Raw genomic sequence first — 27739 nt, 5'->3', positions numbered from 1 at the left:
ACACAATTTATCAATGAGGCTGTTTTAGTATTTTACAGAAGTAATTTCCACTTAGCAAAATTATTTTTCATAACTTTCAGAGAAATACAGTTGGGAAACCTGCATTTTGATGCACATGGAGTTGTATTCTTACAGATGCTGATATTTATTCCTGGAAATATTTTAAGCATTTATTTCTTACTTGTCAGTTCCCACTTACTTTGCTTTGCCTACATACTTTGCAAGACCTGCCACAAAATCCTAAATAATAGGAGCACATCAAATCTAATTCTTTCAAGGGCAAGATATATATCTTTCCATTAAAGATCAATCAATAAAGTTATAGGTGGAAGCATGGAAAGAATGACATCTTAGCTTGATATGACTAGAATTCTAAAAACCCACGCTGTCCCAGAATGTAATTTGTTGTTTCATTTAATAAGATGGCTGTCCTCCATTTTTTTTTTCCTTTCCTAAACTGCATCCAGAGAGCAAAATACGTTTTCTGAACTTGCCCATTTGAGGTATGCTGTACATTTTAAGGTGTTGAACTTACAGTGTCCAGAAAAAGAGTATTTCTCTATTTCACCTTTAATGAAAGACATCATATTGGTAAACAAACATATACTACAAAGCTCCTGACAACAGCCAAGTAAATTTTTAAACTCACGTCATTTTAATAAGAACAGATAAACCTGACATGTCCTTCACACCCAATACTGACATTTTCAAATATCTAAAGTCCTCAGCTTGTGTTCTGTTTACTGTTGACTTGCCCATAATATCGCTTAGTTTATTTCTACCATAGTAACTTGGTATTGAAGGTTAAAGCATATTAAGAAAGTCCTCTTTGAATTACTGGCAACTTATAATCCTGAAACATAAAGTTGGGAAGGGTTTTATTTGCTACTTTTGTTTCCTGACCGACTTCTGCTCCCTTCCAGTTCTCTAAAACTGTGAATACAGACATCATTCATTCATTCTTTTACTTTTAAGAATTAATTAAGCATCTACTATACATCATTAAAGAGACTGGGAAAATAAGGATATACAGAAAAAGATCAGGACCTGTTCCCATTGCCATAGGTGACTTTTTTTCTGAGAAGAAACCCTCCCTATCTTCCACTCTCACTCTGCCAACAACTGCCATTACAGATGGCCTCTTTACCTTAGAGAATCTGCTATCCCACATTTAGACACAAATGTGTATGAATGAAATTGTGAAAACAGTACAGATCTTTACTGAATTCTCTTGGCATCAGGCTCTAGGTGAGACCATAACCTAAGTCAAGACTAGCTTAGACTTTTAAGAATCTCACTGAGATGCTACTACATTTCAAAGTATAAAGGAAACAGAAAACAGAACATAATTTTCTAAGTCATGACTTTGACATGACTTTCACATCTTACACAGAAGTTAAGTGAAGGGCATCTGCTCACTCAATAGGTGGTGAACACTAGGCAGCACCGTGGCTACACTAATGATGATTTCTCTGGCAATGAGACTCTCCACTGTTGAGTAAAGTGACTGTATTTCAATCTTTAGCAAAGACTCTATTTTGGAAACCATTAGAGCAATAGACTGAATAGAATTATCTTTTATTGTTAAAAGCTCCTTGGAGATTACACATTCTCTAACAGACACTGAACTTTGGGGGATTTGGAGGCAGTGGTCTCTAAACATGACTGCAGATTGGAACCACCTGGAGTAGTTTAAAGACAATAGTGGCTACACCCCAGCCCTTGAGATACTGACTTAATTGGTCTGGGTGTGGCCTTGGAATCAGAATTTTAAAGCTCCCAGGTGACTAGAATGTGTAGCCAACATGGAGAATCACTGTTACAAATTCTTGGGTTTAACTTGGTCAGTCTTTTCAAACATGTAGATTTATAGATTTTTTTTTCCTGGTCTAATTTCTTCTGTCTTGTAGTTCTTATGATGAGATGACAAACTGCTGATGGGAATGAAAGTTCAGAGAAAGGAACTTCTGATCTCTAATATGGAATTCATTTTTGTGCATAACAGAAAATATTTGTGAAGAGCTATTTAGTTTGAATCTATTTAGTTAGATGTTTAAGACAGGCTGCTTCACATCTTTATTCCATCCTTCAAATACGGCCAACATTGTGTGTATGTGTGTGAGAGAGGGAGAGAGGGAGAGAGAGAGAGAGATCAAATAAGAGAATGAGAGAGATCTGGAAACTGAGAAATGGAGAAGACTGAAAATAGTCCCCTACCCCTACCACCTCTATAGAGAGTCCAAGGGATTTTAAATGCCCTGGGCATTTGAGGACAGTTTGGCAAATTGGTGCTAATCTACTTGTCAGTATATCACTCATAATGATTCTACACTGCACAGGCACTGCTGGAGATTTGGAGGTGAATAACAAGACAAAACATAGCCTAGCAAAAGTGTTTCGTACCAGAGACTTAGAGAACCTTGGTGAAGTGCAATAACCTCTTCCTTTGCATTCCAGCTGAGCTCCCACTCAATCCAGTTTATAACCATGATAAAACTGTAAACCTACTTGCAGAATGATTAATGACCACAATGGGTTTAAAGCCAATTTTCAAAACCAACTTAAACATAATGTTTTTATTTCAAAACTGGCATCTTCTATCAGTTGTTTGTGCCTCTTTTGTAGCACACATTAGGTAGTACCTGGTGTAATATTTATGTAGTTGGCTTATCCTGTTGACTAAAACAGGTGGTCAGTGAGGACAGGATTTGTGCCATACTTCTCTTTGTACCTATATATGTAGCAATCATATTGTACAAGGTAGGTTCTCTAAAATATTCATGGAATTCAATGAAGCTCTTAGGGTCTCTTTAAAAAACTTAACAGTGTATTTAGTGGAATCTCTCCAAAGTAGGGTGGATGAGTGGGGAGTAAAAAGGTAAGAGACAGGTGGATATAACATTCTTTATAAAAGCCTGAAAGCTATTTTCTTACATTGACTCATAATTTGCCAACAATCAATTCTAACCAGATTTTCAAGCTTCTAATTTAAGGTGAACATAATGTATGCTGTTGGAACTTAATACAGATACTTATATATCTTGAAAAATATCCATGCTTTACTATTAATGGACCTCAGTAAACTTATCTTCAGTTATTGAAATTCTAGTTTTCTTTCTCTTAACCCAGAAACAATTTTAGAAAAGAATTCAAAATTCTGCTTTAGCATCAAATATTTATTGTAAAATTTGGAAACCAAAGATGGTATTGCTTTAAAAGTAATTTCATCTAAGGGTCTACGGCACTAAATTTCATTTCCAAAGCACATATGAATGATGTATCTTAACTCCAGGCCATCTTTAACTCAATTCCTGCCACATGTTCCATCAAGACATTGACTCTGAGGCTTTCACCATTCTGCGAATAAGTCCAGGCTAAGCTTCATGATCTTTTTCTTAATTCAATTAAAAAAGGAAAAAACAAAACAAAACAAGGAATGTGGAGAAAAAATTAGAAAATTTCTAATGTAATATCTGAAATGTCTATACATAACTATAAGTATAGAGAAATTTCAAATAAGTATCAAAAAAGTAGAAATATATAAGATGAAGTAAATCAATGAAGACCATCATAAAATATCTACAAAGACAAACTGCTGAAAATAAGCACATTATAAAAGGGACATAGATATTCAGACACAATAAAAAGAGAGAGAGTCATTTCTTTCCACCTGAAGTCAGAATATTTTATTATCTGTAGCAAACGAATATGTGATTCTTTGTCCTTCAACAAAATAGAACCTATTGAATGTTCTTTTCCTCCCACAATAGAAAATTGCTTATACCACTGTAGTGAATATAATTAAATGAATAACCAAGGTATATGACTAGCATAAAGATCTATGCTAGATATCAGAAAAAAAAATATAACTTTCTGGAACATATGCATTATCAGATTGCCCTGGAAAAATATGTATAATTAGATTTTCACACAAAGGTTTTAAAAATCCAGTCATATCAGCAGGTTTTGAGTACTAATGGAAAGTGGAATTGATGCAATTATTTTGAACAGTGGCAGGAAGCATGGCTTTTAGGAGAATCAGCTTAAAGGAAAAAAAAAAAAAATCCCAATTGCATGTGCATTAAAGCTGTCAAGACTCTAAGCTAAAGATCTGCTCTCTGTGCCAGCTAAACCCCTACCCGAGTCCGGAAAGTAACTTTCTGAAGCCTTGCCAAGCCCTTTGCTTGAAAATAACATCCTAATTGGTTTCTTCTAATAAAATTCAAAATGCTCTTTTGGTGATGATAATACCTTCATTGTTTTATTCCAGCTTAATGTTCTGGTCTCCTGGAATGTTCTAAGTATTACCATTCAGGGGAAAGGAAAAAAAAAAAAAATCCATGAATGTGAATTTATGGAATGACAGTCTGGCTGGATGGACCAACAAAAGTTGGAAACTTATGACGCCAGAAAAACTGCCTCTAAAAGCTAAGGCTCTATTTAAACCTTTAAGACTTGCAGATAATAGCAATGAAATTCCAATCTTTATCCATTGTCCACATCATAATTACACAATAAAATTTAGATATGAGTAGTTTGTTAATTTTTAGAGAAAGCTTAAGGTTCTTATTGACAACTGACACAACTAATTATCCAGAGAATCTTTTAAATCAAGAGACAATTTAAGGCATGAGGTCTTGTTTTTTCTTGAATTAGTGACAACTGGTGTATATTTAGGGCTTCCCTGGTGGCTCAGCTGGTAAAGAATCCACCTGCATTGCGGGAGACATGGGTTCGATCCCTGGATTGGGAAGATCCCCTGGAGAAGGGGATGGCTACCCACTCCAGTATTCTGGTCTGGAGAATTCCGTGGACTGTGTATTTAAGAGGCTGGTAAACTTAGAAAAAGTGCTTCGAAATATTCACCACATCATATTATCAAAACTTCTGCATGCCTCGTCATCATCTTCAGTTTATTTTATATAAATAAATATAAATTTTATATAAATAAATATAAAATATTTAAATTTCAGTCTACTGAATGATTTGATACAGATAGATATAACTCTAATTCCATTATGAAATTCAATGGAAATGCTTTTCTATACAAGCCAATTTTATAATCACTTCATTTAAAAAAGAGGTCTTGTGTTAAGAATTACAGTTTTGTAGAACTGTAATAGTCTCTACCATTTAAAACAAAGTGTGGTCACATACACCACTTCTACCTGACCCAAATAAGCAAGGAAAGGAGTATTAGGATGTTCTATTTCCCTTACTCCCAGTTTCTAATTATGTTAGTGGTATCCTAAAAGCTTCAGATCCCTGTATCCAACATAAAATTTCAGTAATGAATGAAGCCCAAGCTTGGGCCACTTCACATCTGTTTGTGTAGTTATGTTTATTTAGAAAAGGAAAAAAAAAAAGGATTTTCTAATCTCAATTTTGCAAAGATTGTAGAAAGAGAAGCTCATAATGAAAGATTATGTTTCATATGCTATAATTGGGACTCTGCTAAGTCCTTGGTAATTGATGCTAACTATAGTTAACACTAGCAACTTGGGTTGGAAGACTTAAAACTGCTGTAAAAGAAGCAAAGGTTGTAAACAAATTGAGGTATTTACTTTATAGTTACTTCACATATTATTTTTGTTACATTCACTCCCTTTAAGTTCCTGTTATCTATGCTAAGGATGGATTACTTTGTTCTGGCAGCAGGTCATTTTGTTCCCACCATTGTTAGACATCAATAATGGGAGGGAGGAAATGCTCAAATACATAAGCCACCAATTTCTTGTCCTGGTCTTCAGCCCAACTGTACTAGCTATTACTGTATAACTGTTACATTAATATTTAGAGTAATAAAGTGTTTGCCAAACTGATTATCTGATGATTAGACAACAAATTTGTGGTAATCACAACTTTAAAATAAGAAAACATATAAGTAATGCATAATAAAAATGGTATCAGGAATACAACTCTTTCTGTTGTTGTTGTTACTTCTCAGTTTTTGTTACATGCACTTAGAATGCACACAGGAAAGACTGAATGGTACTGAAATATAGTTGACCTGTGAAAGTGAAAGTTGTTCAGTGGTGTGCCGCTCTCTGCAATCCCATGGACTGTACAGCCCATGGAATTCTTCAGGCCAGAATACTGTAGGGGGTAGCCCTTCCCTTCTCCAGTGGCTCTTCCCAACTCAGGGATCGAACCCAGGTCTCCTACACCGCAGGCAGATTCTTTACCAGCTGAGCCACCAGGGAAGCCCAAGAATACTGGAGTGGGTAGTCTATCCCTTCTCCAGGGAATCTTCCTGACCCAGTAATCAAACAGGGGTCTCCTGAATTACAGGCAATTCTTTACCAGCTGAGGTACCAGGAAAGTCGCTAATTAGACCTTTATTCATAGAGTATGTATATGTATGTGCTCAGTGATTCAGTCATGTCTGACTCTTTGAGACCCCATGGATTGTAGTCTGCCAGGCTTCTCTGTCCATGGCATTTTACAGGCAAGAATACTGCAGTTGCCATTTCCTTCTCCAAGGGATCTTCCTGACCCAGCAATCGAACCACGCTCCTATGTCTTCTGCATTGTAGGCCAATTCTTTACTGCTTGGCCTCCGGGGAAGCATATGTGTATACATGTATGTGTATGCAAAGGCTGTGCATTTATCTTAACTCAGATGTATATCTCCTCTCCATAAGTAATTTATCTTTATAAAGTAAAAAGTTGGACTTCCTTGGTAGTCCAGTGGTTAAGAATCTGCCTGCCAATGCAGGGAACATGGATTTGATGCTGGAATGGAAGATCCCACGTGCAATCAGAGCAACTGAACTCCAGTCCACAACTACTGAAGCCCTTGCCCTAGAGCCCATGCTCCTCCAGGAGACTTCTCCATGTTACTACCACAAGAAGCTTGCGCATCACTGGGCAGAGGAGCCCCACCTCGCCACAACTAAAGAAACAGTGCAGCAACAAAGACACAGTGCTGCCAAAAAAATTAATTAATTAAAAATTTTTACAAAAGGAAAAAGAAAGTGAAAGGCTATAACAAGGGAATAGGAAGTTTTTCAAGAAAGAATTTAACATTTGTTTCTTTAACACTATACTCCTAAAGAGACTTATGATTTTCTTTTTGCATGATCAGCAGTCTGATCCCTTTCTTAGAAGAAATAGCAATTACTTTCTGCAAAATTATATTGCTTTGACTCCTTTGGTCTATCAATTCCATATTGGCTAGAGACTTGACATTAGTTATTACACTATATATATGATTCAATATAAGCAATCATATTCAAAGTCTGGTACCTGCTAATTTTTTTTATAAGAAATCAGTTTCAGTAAAGTAGTAATTTAGGAATTAATTACATAGAATATTTTAATTTTTATTCTCAAGAACCTTAAGTGCTAGAAAACATTAAAGTTGAGAAAGGCAAGAATATTTGGCACTTTCATTGGCATCACTTCAAATCAGATCTTAAAATTATTTAAATGACTGCTTCCTTCTAAGATAATACATAGAATACTCTCTTCTAGGGACTGACAAAGGAAAAAATGTAATCCTGATGTACACAGCACAGCAAGTGAAACTCCTGACTACAAGAGCAGTAACTCAGAGAAGGCAAGGCAAAGAAAGCATGTTCATTAACTTACATAAATTAGAAATACAAATATGAAATTTTAGTATTTATGTATTGCCTCAATCTTTTCAAAGAAAATTTAGAGACATTTCTGATATACTATTCAATATATTTGCAACCTGACATATAATAATCCATAAATTATTGCTGTAGCCCACCAGGCTCTTCTGTCCATGGGACAACCCAGGCAAGAATCCTATAGTGGGTTGCCATTTCCTCCTCCAGGGGACCTTTCTGACTCAGGGATTATTGAACCCGCATCTCTTGCATCTCTTGCATTGGCAGGCAGATTGTTTACCACTGAAACACCTGGGAAACTCCAAATTATTGCTACAAATCAGTAATTAACAATTTAAGGTAAGTTAAAGTTACAGTGTTGTGTATAATTTGGGAAAGCAAACAACAGGAGACAAATTTGCTAATATTCAAATTAATGGCCTGGCATTTCTTCAGATTTTGTAATATGCATTTGCAGAATGTCTCTGATTCTCTACATAGTTAATTTTCTCCTTCCTATAGCATTTCCCTCTTCCAGTTTTGTCTCTGCTACCATCAAGCTGTAGGTCCTTAGCCAAGACATGAAGCCCCTAGGGGACTCCATGCCCACCCCTTTCCTAGGAATTCTGCAGTAAATGAGACAACATGTGGAAATTCTCTGAAAAGTTAAAAAGCACCCTGTAGAAGTAACATATTACTACTGAGTGCCCAAAGGCAGTTTATTCTTACTAAACAAGGAGGGAAGATTGAAAGGACTGTTTCTGAGCCTGTACCTTGGAAATGTAGTATGTACTTGCCATCTTTTACGGCTCAGCACATTGCTTCCTAGTTAGCGCGGCCCTAAAATAGCACATGGCTCAGCCCTGAGCCCTGCCTTCTATGCGCCCTTCTTGCCAACTCCTACTCTGCCTTAGAAAACGTCTAACCTTTCTGTGCCTTGCTTTTAACTTTGTTTTCATTGACAACAGAGGTTGTAAGTAACACACAAAAGAAAATGTAGAAGGCAAAAAAGAGTATTGGAATTTGCCCAAAGTTTGCAGCTCTCTTTATCAATATTTTTATTTTTGACAGTAATGGAACTAAATCTAAATGGAACTAAACTTTAGTTTAGTAATGGAACTAAACTAAAGATGATTGGATTTTTTCTACCTCATTATATAAAAGATATTTGGGAAATGAAAACATTGAATGTCTCTCACTGCTATAGTCACTTGACACTGTAATGGTATTCATAAAAAAGAACACATGATTTTTTTTTTCTTTAAAAGAAAATATAGGCTATATTGAACTTACATAGACATACCCTGATAAACCTGATTAGTGAGGTGAGGAGAGTGGATAATTAAGTTTTTCTATCATTTCTGAGTTCAGACTTAACTTTCAGAGCCACGAAAGGAGACCTCAGCTATAGCAAAAAAATAAACTTGTTCCAGAGGGGTAATTCCCTCATCATCACCTTGATGAATCTGAAATTGAAGAGGGAATTAGGAATGGTGTAGAGAATGAGTTTTATATCCATTATGTTCATGAATATTTGCTATTTCAAGAGGAAAGCAAAAATATACTGACACCTTTAATGTGATTAAGGGAGTTATATGTGACTTCCTCAGAAAAATTTTTTTCTCCTTTTCATTGTGATTTTTTTTGGAGCTTAAAACTAATTCTAGCAGTATCTCCAGAAATGGTTCCACACGCTGATTGCTCGTGCTTTATCATGTTCCTTTCCATTCCTGTGACCTTAGGCAAGTTACTTTCTCTGCACCTCTATTTTATGAGGATAAAAATAGTCCGTATTCACAGTGTTGTTAGAGAATTAAATAACATGAAGTGTATAAATAGTGTCAGGCACAAAGGCAATATTAATGTTAGTGATTACTATTATAATGAATAAATTATCAAAATATTTTAGAAACACAGATGGCAAAATGGTAGCACACATCTATGAAGGATGGAAAAATGCATATATTTAGTTCTAGTTATAATCATCTAAATCAAAACTGCAGAGAATCTATGTAACATACACTATTACTCACCCTTGTGAAGAACATATTAACATATTTGATCAATATAAAACAAAGTAAAAATGTTAGTCACTTAGTTGTGTCCAACTCTTTGGGACCTCATGAAGTGTAACCCACCAGGTTACTCTGTCCATGGAATTCTCCAGGAAAGAATACTGGAGTGGGTAGTCATTCCCTTCTCCAGGGGATCTTTCCGACCCAGGGATGAAACCTGGGTCTCCCACACTGAAGGCAGATTCTTTACCATCTGAGTCACCAGGGAAGTCCTGATCGATGTGCAAATGAATTAAAATTATCTAGAATCACTTGAGCCGTCTTCATTTGACAGTTCAACCACTAATATTCACATGTATCTATGGATAATCATGGAATATAACATCCTTTTCCCATGGAATTGCTATTGATGGTTGACTAACCAGATCACAAAAGCTCACTCTTCTGATTTCATTTCACTGAAGCAACCCTCTTTGTTTCCAACTGCAGAAACCTTGTACCTCTAGGAATGGCTTAACATCACAGCATCATCCTTTGGCAACATAATTAAGCTTATTAGATTCTGAGAAAGTTTACCTAGTACAAGAGTTACTTTTTTATGACAGGAAAATGCAGGTTTCCAACTTTTTTCTAAAAATCATTTAAAAAGAGATCCACAGCGTATCACTGTAATACATTTCTGTATTAATTAATACAATTAATTAAGCAATACAATTCTGTAATAATTTCTAGTATTTCCCAAGGGACATTCTTTGCGATAATTGAAACTTCTCACAATTCAAGGCTATGAAACAGATTTTGTCTTATTTTGACTACTAGAGTCTCGTGTCAATATATACCTTACAGCAAAATATACAATTAAATTTTTTGACAATTTCTTCTCATTTTCTATCTCCATAGTATTTTACAACTATTTTAACTTGCTCTTTACATAACAAACTTACTGTTACTCTACTTAAAAATCTTTATGCTTTAGGTAATGTCCAACTCACACTTATATTCATCAATCTCTTCCTGAGTTCAGTGATTCAGAGAAGAAGAATGCTAACAGCTTCTTATTCACACAGCACCCCTTGTTGAGTTAAGTTTATTAAAACACGCAGGTGTTATTTAACATGTTTAATTGATATTTAACTGAAACCACTGGAAGGGAAATTAAAGGAAACTGTAGAAGCACAAGCTTTCCCAAGAACTAAATATTTCAGAAGATTCAATACAACGAGAGTGAGCATTGTCTAAGATTAATGGAGAAACCAAGAACAACTGACTTTATTTTTATATCTTGGGCAGCCATTAGACAAACGGTTTTCAACAACGGGCCTTGCAGTGTTAATGCTACCAGAGTTCATAAAGAGGCGATTTATTATTTTGAGTTTATTGTCCAGTAACAATTCATCAGCTTTTGGGTTTAGCCTATGAGTTCACAGGGGTCCTTTCATTTATTGTCTAATTAACTAAGCTTCGTGTCAAATGAGACAGATATTAAAAGAGAAAAGAGGTTTTGTAAAATTCCATCATCTTTCTTTTATATATTATCAATGTCCTGGAGATTTTGACAACTTATGAATTAAAATATAGCACTGAAAGAAGGCAGAGAGAATCACAAGGTAAATAACTAAAAGAGCTTATATTCTTAAGCAACCCTAGTCTCTACAGTTAATACACTTGTTTCCCAATACAACTCACACTGGCATTTTTATGTTTTTCAACTGCTCTCATACATATGTAAACGTAACTGTAAAACTCAACTTTGGACTGGAAAACTGGCCAATAATAGCTATGCATCCAAATAGTAAAAATCTTTATTGAGCTTTAATCTTTTAATTGTCATTTTTCTTTTGAGTTTTAGGAAATTAGTCACAGGCTTAAGAGGGAGTAGAACACTTTGGTAGTGGGAAGTCATAACTATTTTGGTGAACATAAGCAAAAACTTACTAGCTATCACAAATAATTGACTTTTCTGCCATGCATGTGACTATCAGTGAATTTATTTTTGAGCATCCATAGTTTTATAAAGCATTTTAAAATATTTCCATAGGTACCATGATAACGCATAAGAGTTTTTAGCCAAAAGAAAACCTGAAGTAGAGCCAGAAAGCTGCCTGTTTAGTAAAATGATATTTAGACTTATTGAACCCTGTATGTTAACTGAGCACACCTTAGTTTTATCCTACTTCTTTATTTCAGAATACTATCTTTCTAGATTTAAAAACATATAATAAAAAGAGATAATCCAGTATTTATTAGGATTACTTAAAAAAATCAAGCCTGATAATTTAGAGGATTGTACTGAAAAAAAAAATCCACATGACTGAATTGTTGCTTCTTTGGTAACTGAGGTGAAGCTATTATGTAATTTACGGTAAGTTAACTTCTGGATTGCAGCTGATACCTGATCTTAGGGTCTTTCCTGGTGGCTCAGTGGTAAAGAATCCAACTGCAATATAGAAGATGTGGGTCAGGAAGATCCTCTGGAGAAGGAAATGACAACCCATTCCAGTATTCTTGCCTGGGAAATGCCATGGACAGGGAGCCTGGTGGGCTACAATCCATGGGGTCGCAAAAGAGTCAGACACCACTTAGTAACTAAACAACAACAATCTAATCTTAAAACACACACAAAAATAAAACAAAAAAAAAATCCAAGATACTATACTCTTTCAGCAATTTAATAATATATATCTTCATTGGTTCATATAAAGTTAACAAATCCAGTAATTCTCAATTAAAATATTGGACTTAAGGTATATTAATTTTTCATATACAATGCATTCTAAAGAACAAATATTCCTGAATCAATTTCAAGTACCTCGAAAGTATGAAAAAAAATAATAAACTACTTAACAGCCATTGCTTTCAGTGTATGTCCATATTTGTTATTTACATGGGTATATTTATATTTGTGATTGATTTTATTAGCATCTTTTTATGGATATTTTTATACACATAAATTTTATATCATAGTGCAAAAATGGAACAGGAATCATCCCACATGCTCTCCTTTCTGAGGTTTTATAAAACTCTTAAATGCACCAAGAATGACAAACTGTTGTCTATAATTTCAAACTACATGCTATGTGCCATGACAGTCAAAAAGTAGATTAGATTCTTAATAAGTTTAAGCTCATCATGAAAAACTGAACTTTAGAAATATAGAATCTTAAAAGAAATAATTCATTTGGGTCAATACTTGCAAATTCTAGACATATCTAGATGTGCCAAATATGCTAGCATACATAGACACCAACGACACTGAGGATTAAGACAATACTACTGGCAGGTTACCTATCAAGGACCTATATGCAGTATCTTTCATTTAACACCGGAAACCAGGCTTCTAATCAAAATGCATAGAAGGTTCTCTGGCAGAAAATGTCTAAAATTTACAGAGATTAGATGTCGATGGGGTAGGACACAAAATAATTAGAAGGAAGTTTGAGAATTAACTGAAAAGGGTTAACATAAAAGGTGAATTCTCAGACCACGCTGAATCTTTAGTGTATAATGTGAAGAGTTTGGAAGTAGACAGAGGCTTCCCTTGTAGCTCAGTTGGTAAAGAATCTGCCTGCAATGCAGGAGACCCAGGTTTGATTCCTGGGTCGGGAAGAACCCCTGGAGAAGGAAATGGCAACCCAGTATTCTTGCCTGGAGAATTCCATGGAGAGAGAAGCCCAACAGTTCACAGGGTCACAAGAGTCAGACACAACTTAGCAACTAAACCACCATCAGAAAATACCTGACCATCACCTGCATAGTAGGGGATGGATCTAAATTCACTTGTGTGAAAAGTAACAAAAATTCCTCTCTCATGCTGTTTGTATTCTAGTGCTATGATGAAGAAATGAGTATCTATTGCATTTTACCTGGTATCTATCATTTAAAAAAAATTCAAATTCACTGAATAGTGAATGCACTATACCAAAGCTTCATTGATTGTGGAGGTGTAGTGGCAAATGGGTATCAAAACTTATGTAAATTCATCATTTATTGAGCAATAACAAATAGCAGTCTCCATGCCAACTGGAGTGGAGTTAATTACAGTACGAATGAAGATCATGTTGCTGTGTTAGTCAGTTAGTTGTGTCTGACTCTTTGCGAACCCATGAACCGCAGCCTGCCAAGTTCCTCTGTTCATGGAATTCTCCAGGTAAGAATACTAGACTGGTTAGCCATTCCTTCTCCAGAGATCTTCCTGACCCAGGGACTGAACCCAGGTCTCCTGCATTGCAGCAGATTCTTTACCATTTCAGCCACCAGAGGAGGCCAAATGAAGATCATATTTACAAACAATAACTCATGCAAGCCTTCATGTATTATAATAGAATGAACACTACATACAACATAAAACACTTCACGAACTTAACTCCTTTAATTTTCAAACTGATTTTATGAAGCAGCAGCACCATGCTATAGACTATAAAATTCTGGATTAGGAAAATTAAGTAAACACCCCAATACAGCATACCCAGAAAGGAGCAAACAACTATGATTTAAAACTGGTAATAAAATCCATGAATTTTTAAAAAATTGTTTAAGTTTCTTTTCTTCCACTTGCCTAGGTCCTTCACACAAAATGTTCTTACTCAAAGGAGGTTATATTTATAAAATAAAACTAAGCTAAAATATCATATAATTTTAGCAAGGGATATAGTGAGGGGTCTTAGAAACAATTTAGTCCAAATTTTTTGTACCTGATTGAGGAAACCGAGGTCGTGACAAAGTTTCAGAGTTAATTACTGAAGAAGTAAGGGTTGAAAACCCTGAAATATTTATTTCCATGTAAACACTGTTCTCATTATACCACATTGCCAATCTAATATTCATACATTTATGTACACAAAAATATTTGTTTAAATGTTTTTCATAATATTTTATTAAAAATTTCCTCAAGGGCACTGAAATCATAACCAATATTTTCCCCACTGAATGCCAGAAAAATGAAAGTGTTACATTAAGACAAAATACATTCCAGAACAAAAATTACTACCAGAAATAAGCAGAGATATTTTATAATGGAAAAGAGGTAAATTTATCAAGAAGTTTAACACTCCTAAATAAGTCAGTACTTAATAACAGAAATTAAAAACATGATTAAAAATCATTGCAGATGGTGACTGCAGCCATGAAATTAGAAGATGCTTTCTCCTTGCAAGAAAATCTGTGACAAACCTAGACAGCATATAGAGACACTACTTTACAGACAAAGGTCTGTCTAGTCAAAGCTATGTTTTTTCCTGCTCATATCTGGATGTGAGAGTTGGGCCATGAAGAAAGCCGAGCTCTGAAGAACTGATGCTTTTATTTTTGTTTTTTTTTGTTTGTTTGTTTTAAGTTTTTTCATTTACTGACTTTTCTGATTTAGTTTTTTTTTTTTTTTTTAATTTTATTTTATTAGTTGGAGGCCAATTACTTCACAACATTTCAGTGGGTTTTGTCATACATTGACACGAATCAGCCATAGAGTTACACGTATTCCCCATCCCGATCCCCCCTCCCACCTCCCTCTCCACCCGACTCCTCTGGGTCCTCCCAGTGCACCAGGCCCGAGCACTCGTCTCATGCATCTCACCTGGGCTAGTGATCTGTTTCACCATAGATAATATACATGCTGTTCTTTTGAAACATCCCACCCTCACCTTCTCCCACAGAGTTCAAAAGTCTGTTCTGTACTTCTGTGTCTCTTTTTGTTTTGCATATAGGGTTATCATTACCATCTTTCTAAATTCCATATATATGTGTTAGTATGCTGTAATGTTCTTTATCTACTGATGCTTTTAAACTGTGGTGTTGGAGAAGACTCTTGAGAGTCCCTTGGACTTCAAGGAGATCAAACCATTCAATCCTAAAAGAAATCAGTCCTGAATATTCATTGGAAGAACTGATGCTGAAGCTGAAGCTACTTTGGCCACCTGATTGAAAGAACTGACTCATTGTTACAGACACTGATGCTGGCAAAGATTGAAGGCAGGAGGAGAAGGGAACAACAGAGGATGAGATGGTTGGATGGGATCACCGACTCAATGGACATGAGTCTGAGCAAGCTCCAGGAGTTGGTGATGGACAGGAAAGCCTGGAGTGCTGCAGTCCATGGAGTCACAAAAAATCCAACAGGACTGAGCAACTGACCTGAATTGAATTTGGTCAGTTCAAGTCAAGAAACATAGGAAGATCCTGAACTCACCATCTCACAAGAACACAACCAAATCTTCCACTACAAAAAGAATGATTCCCTCTAAAAAAAAGATCTGGAAACTACATAAACAGCTCAAAGGATAAAAGGGGCAGGACAGGCAGAGATGTTTTCTTGCCAATAAATCCATCTCTGGCACAGCAACCCACAATGAGCTCACAAATATGGAACTTCTCCTTGAGGAGTGAGTGGTTTGTGCCCCACATCAAGCACCCCAGCCCTCGGGACTTGCATAGGAGACATGAACTCCCGTAATGTCTGGCTTTGAAACCAAGGGACTTATTTCCAGGGGCTTATGTTCAGGCTCCAAAAGGCTGTTGGAGCCTAGATTCTGCTATTTAAAGACTTATAGACAACTCGCCTTGGGACTCAGCAAAAAAGCAGCAGCTTAAAAAGTACCTAGTCTACATGTAAAGGAAATTCTTTTGCCAATCTTAAAGCATCCGTTGGGGTCGGAAGCAGGGCAGGGAGGGCGGTGCAGGAGAGGAGTAGCGGACTGCTGGGACTCTCTGTGTGGACTGAGGTGTTGGTGAGTGACATTTTTTGTGTCCTCCCCACTACCTGGCTAGTGCCAGCAGGCACAAACAGTCACAGCACTCTCCTGTTGCTCTGCAATATCTCTGGCATTTGGGACTTGCCCTGTGCCTTCCTGCTGGTTCACTAAAGCCAGCAGGTATGCCCAGTCCACACCGAAGATGCACCCTGATTATCTGGCTTGGTGGCCTGGCGAGCTGTTTGGACTGAAACAATCAGAGTCAGTTCTTGGGAGGCTACCACACCCAGGGCACTGAACAGACACAGCATAACGAAACACAACCCAACTTTCTATGACAAAAAAAAGAAAAAAGAGAGAGACAGAGAGACCTATTTTCTTGAGTTTCAAGTCTTAGGGGGAGACAACATTTGTCACACACTAGAGGCTATGCAAGTGCTCTCAGGGAAAGTAGGCCAGAGAATGCCATGGTTGTACTCTCCTCTGGCCTCACTTCAGCTAACTAGTACCTACCAAAAAATAGTTTATACACTTGTTTGGAGCCCTGAGTTTCGCGACTGTCATCCAGGGGACACCTTCATATCACCTGGTCTGGAGGACAGCAGGGCTTAAAATTGTGGTCCCACAGAGCTGTATATATTTGCATATTTCAAAAGCTGCTATAAGAGGATAGTCTTCCAATCAGCCTGAAACTAGGTTCTCCCTGAGATCTCTTGCTATGAAACTCTCATAGCCATTGTTACATCCTCATCTGTGACCCATCAGGAATGAATCAGACTGCTTAGACAATCACAAGGCTTCCTTAGACAATCACAAGGCTTGCAGAATCTGCCTGAAATGTGGGAGAGCAGGGTTTGATCCCTGGTTTGGGAAGATCTTCTGGAGAAGGGAATGGCAAACCACTCCACTATGCTGGCCTGGAGAATTTCATGGACAGAGGTTACAGTCCATTGGGTCACAGAGTCAGACACAACTGAGCTAAACACTTTCATGCTTTCAGACAATCACAGAAGTTTGAGAGACAAGCAAATGTTAGTTCAAGGTTGAACAATTAAGGTTCATCTCCTACATAAGACCATTCCTTCAACACTGAGGGAGGTAGCTATTTCATATAATACACAGAAACAAAGAGTCAAGCAAAATGAGGAAACAAGAACATGCTCCAAACAAAGAACAAAATAAAACCTCAGAAAAAAATCTGAATTAAATGGAGACAAGAGATTTATCTGATAAACAGTTCAAAGCACAAGTCATAAAGATGCTCACTGAATTTAGAAGAAGACTGATGAAGACAGTGAGAACCTGAACAATACAGAAAAGATAATAAGGTACAAAACAGAAGTCTCAGAATTAAAGAATATAAAAACTGAACTGAAAAATACAGTAGAGGGGTTCAACAGCAGACAAGATGAAAGAGAAGAAAGAATCAGTAATCTGGTGACAGGGCAGTGGAATTCACCCAAACAGAGAAACTAAAAAAATAAAAAAAAAGAAAAGAATTTTAAAAAGTTAAGATAGCCTATGGTACCTGTATGACAACATGAAAAGGAGTACATTTGCTTAACCAGGGTCCCAGAAGGACAAGAATGAGAGAAAAGGCGGGAAATTTATTTGAAGAAATAATGGTTGAAAGCTTCTCTTATTTTGGAAACAGACATCCAGATCCAAGAATCCCTGAAAGTTTCAAATAAGAAGAACCCAAGAGATCCACACAATGACACAATGTAATTATATGGTCAAAATTTAAAGATCACAAAAGAATCTTAAAACAGCAAGAAAGAAAAAAAAAAGCAACTTGTTACATATAACAGGGTCCCTATAAGACTTATCAGCAGAATTTTCAGCAAAAACTTTCAAGGACAAAAGAGAGTAGCGTGATATATTCAAGGTGAAAAGGAAAAAAAAAAAAAAAAACAACAAAAAACTTCCAACCAAAAATATTCTACCCCACAAGGTTATCATCCTGAACCAAAGAAAAGAAAAAAATCAGGAAAACTTTTTTCCAGTCAGGAAAAACTAAAGGAGTTCACAACCAATAAACTGGCCCTATAAGAAAACTTAAAGGAACTTCATTAAGCTGAAAAGAAAGGGAACCAATAGGTAACAAGAAAACATATGAAAATAAAAATCTCTCTGGTACGTAAAAGATAAGAAAAAAAATCTGAGCATAACAGTAAAGAAAGTCTTCAAAACACAAAGGAAGATACTCTGTAATGGCCTATATGGGAAAATAATCTAAGGGGAAAAAAAAAAGAGTAGATACATGTATACATAACCCTGATTTACTGCACTATACGACAGAAACTAGTACAATACTGCAAATCAACAGTGATGTGTGTGCTGAATGGCTCAGTCATTTCAACTCTTTGCGACCCCATGGACTGTAGCCCGCCAGACTCCTCTGTCCATGTGATTCTTCAGGCAAGAATACTGGAGTGGGTTGCCATTCTCTCCTCCAGGGAATATTCCTGATCCAGGTATCAAACCTGCATATCCCATGTCTCCTGCATTGACAGATGGATTTTCCAACACTGAGTCACCTGGGAAGCCCTGTAAATCAGCTATACTCCAATAACAATTGGAGAAAAGAGCTATCAAGCAATAAAAAAAGAAACAATCAAGAACAACAAATGCACAAGGGAAGAAAATAAGAGAAGAAAGGAAGAGAGAACAGCGAGAAGACAATTAGTAATAGAAAAATCACACATACTTATTTAATATTACTTTAAATATAAATGGAATAAATTCTACAATCAAAACACACAGAATGGCTTAATAGGTTAAAAATGAGACCCAACTACATATTTCTTACAAGAGATTGATTTCAGATGTAAGGCATACATACACTAAATGTTAAGGAATGAAAAGAAAGATGTTCTATGCCAATGGAAATCAAAAGAAAGTTGGGGTAGATATATTTATATCAGACAAAATAGACTTCAAAGCAAGAATGTAAAAAATAAACCAAAGATGGTCATTACATGATAAAGGTATCAAACCAACAAGATGATATAATATTTGTAATATTTAATCATCCAAAATATTTAATCATCCACCTAAATATATAAAGCAAATATTAACAGTCCTAAAAGGAGAAAATGATGGCAATATAATAGGAGAGAACTTTAATATCTCCCTTAAACAATGACTAGATCATCCCAACAGAAAATCAACAGAAATCAGTCTTAAACCAAACATTAAACCAGAAAGACTTAACAGATGCATATAGAACATTCTATCTAAAAGCATCAGAATAAACATTCTTCTCAAGGGCACATGGAATATTTTTTCAGGATAGATCATATTTTAGGTCACATGCATTTAAGAAGACTGAAATCAAATCAAGTATCTTTCTGATCACAATGGTATAAGACTAGAAACCAATTACAAGAAAAACCTGAAAAACAAAAACAAAATTCTGCAAACATGTGGAGATTAAATATGTTACTAAACAACTTGAACACTTAGCAGCTAAACAACAACAACTAATCAACCAACTGGTCAGTGAAGAAATCAAAATAAAAATTAAGAAAATATCCTGGGACACATGAAAATGGAAATACAACACACCAAAATCTATCATGCTATGCTATGCTATACTAAGTCGCTTCAGTACTGTCCGACTCTTTGTGACCCCGTGGACTGTAGCCCACCAGGCTCCTCTGTCCAAGGGATTCTCCAGGCAAGAATACTGGAGTGGGTAGCCATGGAAATCTATCATGAGGGACACCAAACACACACACAAATTATAGGCCAATATCCCAGATGAACATAGGTGCAAAAATCCTCAACAAAATATCAGCAGACAGAATTCAACAATACTTTAACAGAAGCATGCACCATAATCAATTGGGAGTTATTCTAGGGATGTAACAATGGTTCAATACCTGCAAAACAATCATCATGATATACCACAGTATCAAAATGAAGGAGAAAAACCAGAAAAACTGATTGTCTCCAACAGATGCACAAAAATGTATTTGACAAAATTCAACATTCATTTACAAGAAATATTAAATGTGGGAATAGAGGGAACGTCCTTCAACATGCTTGCTCCTTGAAAGAAAATCTATGACAAACCTAGACAGCATATTAAAAAGCAGAGATATTACTTTGTAAACAAAGGTCTGTAGAGTCAAAGCTATGGTTTTTCCAGTAGTCATGTATGGATGTGAGACTTGGACCATAAAGAAAGCTGAGTGCCAAAGAATTGATGCTTTAGAACTGTGGTGTTGGAGAAGGCTCTCGAGAGTCCCCTGGACTGCAAGGAGATCAAAGCAGTCAATCCTAAAGGAAATCAACCTTGAATATCCATTGGAAGGATTGATGCTAGAGATGAAGGTCTAATACTTTGGCCACCTGATGTGAAGAGCTGACTCACTGGAAAAGACCATGATGCTGGGAAAGATAGAAGGCAGGAAGAGAAGGGGAAAACAGAGGACAAGATGGTTGGATGGCATCACTGACTCAATGGACATGAGTTTGAGCAAGCTCTGGGAGATACCGAAGGACAGGGAACCTTGTGAGCTGCAGTCCATGGGGTTGCAAAGAGTCAGACATGACTGAGTGACTGAACATTAACTTCAACATGATATTAGCAATCAAAACAAGTTCTGTCTATTTACATACATAGCCTTGCTTTTCCTTATGAACCTTATTGGTCCTAGAGATTTTCTGGAAAGAATATGACAATAATGTTATGAAATATGAATCCATAAACTACTGGGTTTTTTCAAGAAAAATTCAATTCAAACAAAAATAATCTGCACAAATATTTTATTCACTTGAAAAGGTATTTGGCATAAAATTTTATGAAACACAGTATCTAATAGGAATAAAACATTCAAGATTTATCCAGCACACACAATTATTTAATAACACCTGAAGTATATTCTCCCCTAGGAGTGACAACCATCTGGTTGACCTTGTGCTAGATCAACAGGGAAGGCAAATCTGTAAGTCACTGTTTCCCAGATGCTATGACTCCATCACCCCACCACCACAAGAAGGGACAGAATGTGTATGGGAGAAGAGATCTCTTACTTCACACATCTTTAAACTGACTGTGTTTTTAACTGGGCAGTAAGACAAAACTGAAAGGATTCTTCTAATGGGTCACTCAGAAATTTTAAAATATTAATAAATGAAAGAAAGTATAAATGTCAACTCTGTACAAAAGTTCTATATCTTTAGTAACCTATTCAGTGTGATACTCAGACAACTCATAATAAGATCACTGAGACACTTTAAGTAATAAGAAATTTGGAACAGGATTTCAAGCAGGTACAGTCAAATCAGCTAAGAAAATTACTATGACCTATTTAACTTATATGCAGAGTACATCATGAGAAACGCTGGGCTGGAAGAAGCACAAGCTGGAATCATGATTGCCAGGAGAAATATCAATAACCTCAGATATGCAGATGACACCATCCTTACGGCAGAAAGTGAAGAGGAACTAAAAAGCCTCTTGATGAAAGTGAAAGAGGAGAGTGAAAAAGTTGGTTGAAAGCTTAACATTCAGAAAACTAAGATCATGGCATCTGGTCCCATCACCTCATGGGAAATAGATGGGGACACAGTGGAAACAGTGTCAGACTTCATTTTTCTGGGCTCCAAAATCACTGCAGATGGTGACTGCAGCCATGAAATTAAAAGATGCTTACTCCTTGGAAGGAAAGTTATGACCAACCTGGATAGCATATTAAAAAGCAGAGACATTACTTTGCCAACAAAGGTCCGTCTGGTCAAGGCTATGGTTTTTCCAGTGGTCATGTATGGATGTGAGAGTTGGACTGTGAAGAAAGCTGAGCGCCAAAAAATTGATGCTTTTGAACTGTGGTGTTGGAGAAGACTCTTGAGAGTCCCTTGGACTGCAAGGAGATCCAACCAGTCCATCCTAAAGGAGATCAGTCCTGGCTGTTCATTGGAAGGACTGATGTTGAAGCTGAAACTCCAATACTTTGGCCACCTCATGCGAAGAGCTGATTCACTGGAAAAGACCCTGATGCTGGGAGGGATTGGGGGCAGGAGGAGAAGGGGACGACAGAGGATGAGATGGCTGGATGGCATCACCAACTCGATGGACATGAGTTTGAGTAAACTCTGGGAGTTGGTGATGGACAGGGAGACCTGGCGTGCTGCGATTCATGGGGTCACAAAGAGTCGACACGACTGAGTGACTGAACTGAACTGAATGATTAAAATTAAAACATTTTAAACAACTGGTTTTGCTCAAGATACTTTCCCTATTACATAGTTCATTTTTGGAGGTTTTTTTTGTTATTAATTTAGAAATTGTGGGATTTCATTATCCTTGTTGATATAACTTTTAAAAACAGTATCCAAATTAAGTGAATTCTATCTAGTTATTTCCAAGAAGACTCTTGGGAAGAATAAAATAGGAATTATAAGATTTTCAGATAATTAGCTTATCTAATCATGCTGTATTCTGCATATGTTATAAATTAAGTATTATTCTATAAGAATTTTTTTTAAATTTCAGAGCACTTAAAATTTTAGATATGCAGTATTTTAAAAAGTCCATCATAACTTCCAGTCATGTTGTAGACAGTAGTCATTATCCTATACAATACTGAAGTCTGGTTTTAAAAGACTGTATTACTTAGTTTCCTCTTTAAAAGATAAAATGTAACTGTCTTTTCAAAAACAGACTTGATGAATTATCTCTAGTGACAAACTTGTTTTTAACAGTTACATATTCCAGTTCAAGCTTCAGTTTAAAATTTTTTAATTAGTTTCAGTGTAATGGAAAGCAGGTTTAGATACCTAATCTATGTGATCACTTCATCTTCCTATGCATGCATGCATTCTAAGTCACTTCAGTCGTGTCCAACTCTGTGTGACCCCGTGGACAGCAGCCCACCAGGCTCCTCTGTCCACGGAATTCTCTAGGCAAGAATACTGGAGTGGGTTGCCATGTCGTCTTCCTATACACTGAGAGAAATATAGAAAACAGGGAGGGAATTGCACTGCTCCTTAATGCCTTTACTTTTTACTTGATTAGGTAATTCATAGCTCTAGGGCTTGCCTGGTGGCTCAGTGGTAAAGAATCCACCTGCAATGCAGGAGATGCAGGTTCGATCCCTGGGTCTGGAAGATCCCCTGGGGAAGGAAATGGCAACCTACTTCAGCATTCTTGCCTGGGAAATCTCACAGACAGAGGAGCCTGTGGGCTATAGTCCATGGGGTTGTAAAAAACTCAGAAACAACTTAGTGAGTAAACAACAACAACAATTCACAGTTTTCATCCTGGGAGAAGAGGTGAAAGTAGCCAGCAAGATGTGTTAGTAATTAAAAAAAAAAAAAAAGACATTTCAAAAAGTCGTTTTTCTTCCCAACTTAACTTAATAGCCATGGGTTCTTGAGGGGAATGGCTAATTCGGAAGCTAAGGAAACAATTAGAAGCTCACACACTCTAAGTTCCAAACAAGGCTCCTTCAGTGCTTGTGATGACCCTGGGGAAAGCACTGGTGATTTAAGAAGCTAAGAAAAAAGATAGCCATTTGAGTCATAAGTGTCAGTCATATTGCTGTTTGAAATGGAAGATAACAGAGTTTCAAAGGCACACGGCTATATAAGGCCTGAGAGTATACTGTTTCTCAAATGAATGAAAATATGCCCAGTGACACTAACATTTATGCAGAGATAAAGCTGAAAGGAGCAATAAAAATATAAATGACTCTGACTGGCAAGATGATCTTCCTGATCCATCTCTTATTCCATCTGTCCAATTATTTTGGGTTACGTGATGACCAAAATCATCCAAGTCTTTTGAATTACATACATTAAAGCTCATGCACACATTTGGCAAACCATTCCCTCAGAGGACCTTAACTTGCCTTTCATGTTCGGGAATATTTGAAATCACACTTGTTTTCCTAAGCTTCTGAAGAGAGCATCTGCATACAATAGCAATCAAAAACATATTATTTTAGGTCTTTTTCAATTAATCAGGAGACTTTGCCAACCTCAGGATCTCCTCATGGAAACAGAAGAACACCATTAGAACAATGTATGGAGAGACCCAGTTTTTAGTTTAAGGTTCAAAATGTATTAGAAAAAATTTCAATAATTAAACTTGCATAGCTCTTTCTATTGATGAGAAGTACCACATAAGGGTGTTCCTCATCAAAGTTCAGTGACTACTAAGCTTAAAGATCTTAGGCTTTGAATTCTTCACCATCTCCTCATGCATGTACATGTAAACACAGAAGAAACTTCAAAAAGGGCAGAATCCATTTCAAACATTTTCATAAATAAATGAAATAAAGAGTTTTGTCTGTTAATCAATAGTTTAAAACAGCCACATCATCCAAAAAGCAATCCAGTAGACATTTTTTAATGCTAATCAATACTCAATTATTATTTTACTCTCTTTACTAATTTTTGTATCTGGATTAAGAAAATAAAAGACTTCAACATTTTTCTCAGATTGTTTGTCAACTTTCTTACCATCAAATGTTAGGTAAACTCTTGCTTGGGGCTGAGGCGATCCTTTCACATAGGTAGAACAAACAAATACTCCAACCAAGATGCAAACTGCCTGGAATGCCATTTCTTCAGATTTGCAAGCTAATATCCAAGGGAAAATACCTTTATAATAAAGACAATAAGTTGTTATATTTTACTTCACATTTTAGGAGCACACACCCACCCATACACACAAAACCAGCAATCTAGACAGCACCTTATTCACAAAAGACATATCTGAACTTTTAGAGTCACGCAAACAGTAGGAGGTGCTGTAACTTTCTGTCTTACATGTGAAAATTCGGATTTGATTTCATTTGTGTCTGGAAGTCTGTTAAAAGTGAAATTATTTCATCATCCAGCAAAATAATGTAAATATTAAACAAAGCAGCCAGGAAAATGCTGTCAATTCCCAAAGGAAAAACCAATATTTAAACTTGTTATTCTCTTGAAACAACAACAACAAAAAAACACATTACATTGAAAAGACTTGAGAATGGTGCCAATAGGTATTAACAGATGAAAACTTCTCTTTCTACATAAATATAGCAGCAGGAGAAAAATATCACATAAAATTTCACTTCCACACACTCATTAGCTCTTTGGAGTAACCATTTCTGAAATGATATTTCTATACAAAAATCTACCAGTGCTCAATTCCTGATCACTTATATCACTGGAATTAGTTATCTGCCAGGTTATACAGATGACCATACAGCTGTTAAATGATGTAGATGAGGTAACCATGAATTTGTGCCAAATTCAAACCAATGACTTAGTGGTGAACAATTCAGTGAACCTCAATGCCTTTTTAAAATAAATCAACAAGAAAGTGGGCTGTCAAAATTTCAAAAGATAAATCAGAGAGACAGGTATTACTGTTTAAAACCATATCTATATAATTGATACATGCTATTAACTAATGTCTGAACACTAGAGATCACGTAATGTGTAACATCAAATCTATAAGGAGCTCCAGTAGCCACAATATGCAAAATAAACTCAGGACCATTAAAAAAAAAATCATTTTGAGTCTAACACAATTATACAATGAGATGACATGACAGAGTTTAATCTATTTTTACAGGTTACAACAATACTGATCTTCAAAATTATGTGGCTTTTAAAATTAAAATCTTATTGTTTTAAAATTAAAATCTGTATTGTTATTCAATAAAGAAATGCCACTAAAATTTGAAAAGTAATACAGTACAGAAGCAATGGAGAAGCTTCAGTAATACAAAAGCAAAGGAACAATTAAATTGAACATGCCACTGTAAACAAAACTTATTGATTTCTTAGGTGGTACATATAAGAGGTAGAAAAAAAAAATTCTATGCTTCTTTTACCACACAGATGGAGGGAACCCTAGAGATGTTTGTGTTGGTAATTTTCAAAAGAAACACTTTCTTCCTGCTTCCACAACCTCTTCACCTTGTCATCCCTAAATTAACTTGAAAGAAAACCGATTTTATAGGGTGATTTTCCCTTAGTAATTTGCTCCCTGGTTTTGTTGACTTTATAGTTAAATTTCACTCCCCCCAAATATATAAATATGCCTAACCTTTGTCTCTGTATTAAGCAGACTAATAATTACACATTTTTAAATTACTGCTATTATCAATATCTTATCTGATATGTCCCCATGAAAGCAACATACGCCACAAATTGCAAAAAAACAACATTGGAAATGAAATGACAGGTCAAGTGGAGTGAGTATAAAGAGCAACGTGATTTCAAGCCATCCAGAGATGAGAAGTGAGGGAAAGTCAAGTATCTTATACATGCCCCCGCCGCTCATATTTTAGGACTTCTTCCCTTTAACTCAAACACTTAAGACACGATGCTTATTGTTTTCACTTGTAATGACTGAACACTAATAACAGGTAATAAAAGGCCTCTTATAAAATTCTCTGCAGTAATTTTGCCTTAGAAGGCAGGGATACTCGACTTTAAACTCTCCGCAGGTGTCATAACCTAAAAAAAACAATTCCAGTCAGGCTCTCTGCAAGGAAACACTTCCATGACAAACTACACGCGCTCTTAAGAAAATGTCCAGATTTGAGAACACGGATGTGTGAAAAGTCTATCCACAGATCCAAAGTTGTATTTTGCTAAATTTGTAATGCTGAAAACAACGAATCCAGCTTACCGAGGCGGAAAGAGACCAGCGCGGAAAAGTCGTCAATGCGCTACAGGTTTGGATCCTCGTTTCTAGCCCTTTCCCCCAAAGACCGTAATTTCTAGGGCGTCCCAGCGATGAAACTCTTTCTTCCCTGCCTTCTGAGTTCCTTTGTAAAGGAATCCTCAGCGTTGAAGCGGCGCGGCACCCGGAGCCCCGCTCCGCGTCGCTCCATCAAGCACTCGGAGTGAATGGAAAGCGGCCGGCGCGAGGGGCGAGCGCTCGGGTGTCCGGTTACAGCTACGCGGCGCGCGGCTCCGGCCGCCCCGGCGCGCCGCCCAGCCAGCTCGCAGCGCCCGCCCCGCGCGCTCGGCCGCAGCTCCCCCGGCCGCGAGGCCCCACCCCGAGCGCGCCCGCCGGAGGGTGGCGGGGAGCCGCCAGGCGGGGCCGACCCGGGACGGGCTGCCCTCGAGACCCAGGAATGTGCTGCAGCAGGCCAGGGGGCCAGCTAGCCAGCTCTGCTCCTTTCTCACCCCGCCGTGGAGAGAGCGACTCACAGGGTGTTCCAGGGTTTTTGTTTGTTACCGGCTGCTCTGGGAAGGCATTCAGGATTAAGCTTGGCCTTAAATATCAAAGTGCAAAGCAGTTTTGGCCAGAAAAGGATCACAGCATCCTTTTAAGGCAAATAGATGGGGTTTTAAAAGGCATGAGTCTCGTCCTTTTCCTGTAGAACATTTTCTAAAACCGGTCGACATAAAACAGTCTCATCGCAGAAGTTTATCCTTTTAATGGGTATTGTTTCCTATTGTGCTTCCTTAATGTCCCCAAAGCAGTAACTTTGTCGACCTC

General features: G+C 36.9%; 1 protein-coding gene across 1 annotated transcript in view; it reads right to left on the bottom strand.

The window, feature by feature from the left end:
- Positions 1 to 27237, bottom strand: part of SEMA3C (semaphorin 3C) — a 204422-nt gene extending 177185 nt beyond the window's left edge. Inside the window, exons 1-2 of the mRNA XM_065939907.1 lie at positions 26921 to 27237; positions 24751 to 24891 (exon numbers count right to left, since the gene is read on the bottom strand). Of these exons, the coding sequence (XP_065795979.1) occupies positions 24751 to 24853 (103 nt within the window). The 5' untranslated portion in view covers positions 24854 to 24891; positions 26921 to 27237. The remainder of the gene's footprint in view (positions 1 to 24750; positions 24892 to 26920) is intronic.
- Between the last annotated feature and the right edge of the window lie 502 nt (positions 27238 to 27739).

This window comes from Muntiacus reevesi, chromosome 6, assembly GCF_963930625.1.
Source record: "Muntiacus reevesi chromosome 6, mMunRee1.1, whole genome shotgun sequence".
NCBI classification, from domain to species: domain Eukaryota; kingdom Metazoa; phylum Chordata; class Mammalia; order Artiodactyla; family Cervidae; genus Muntiacus; species Muntiacus reevesi.
The sequence above is the reverse complement of the archived record's forward strand: the minus strand, read 5'-3'. Positions and strand labels throughout refer to the sequence as shown.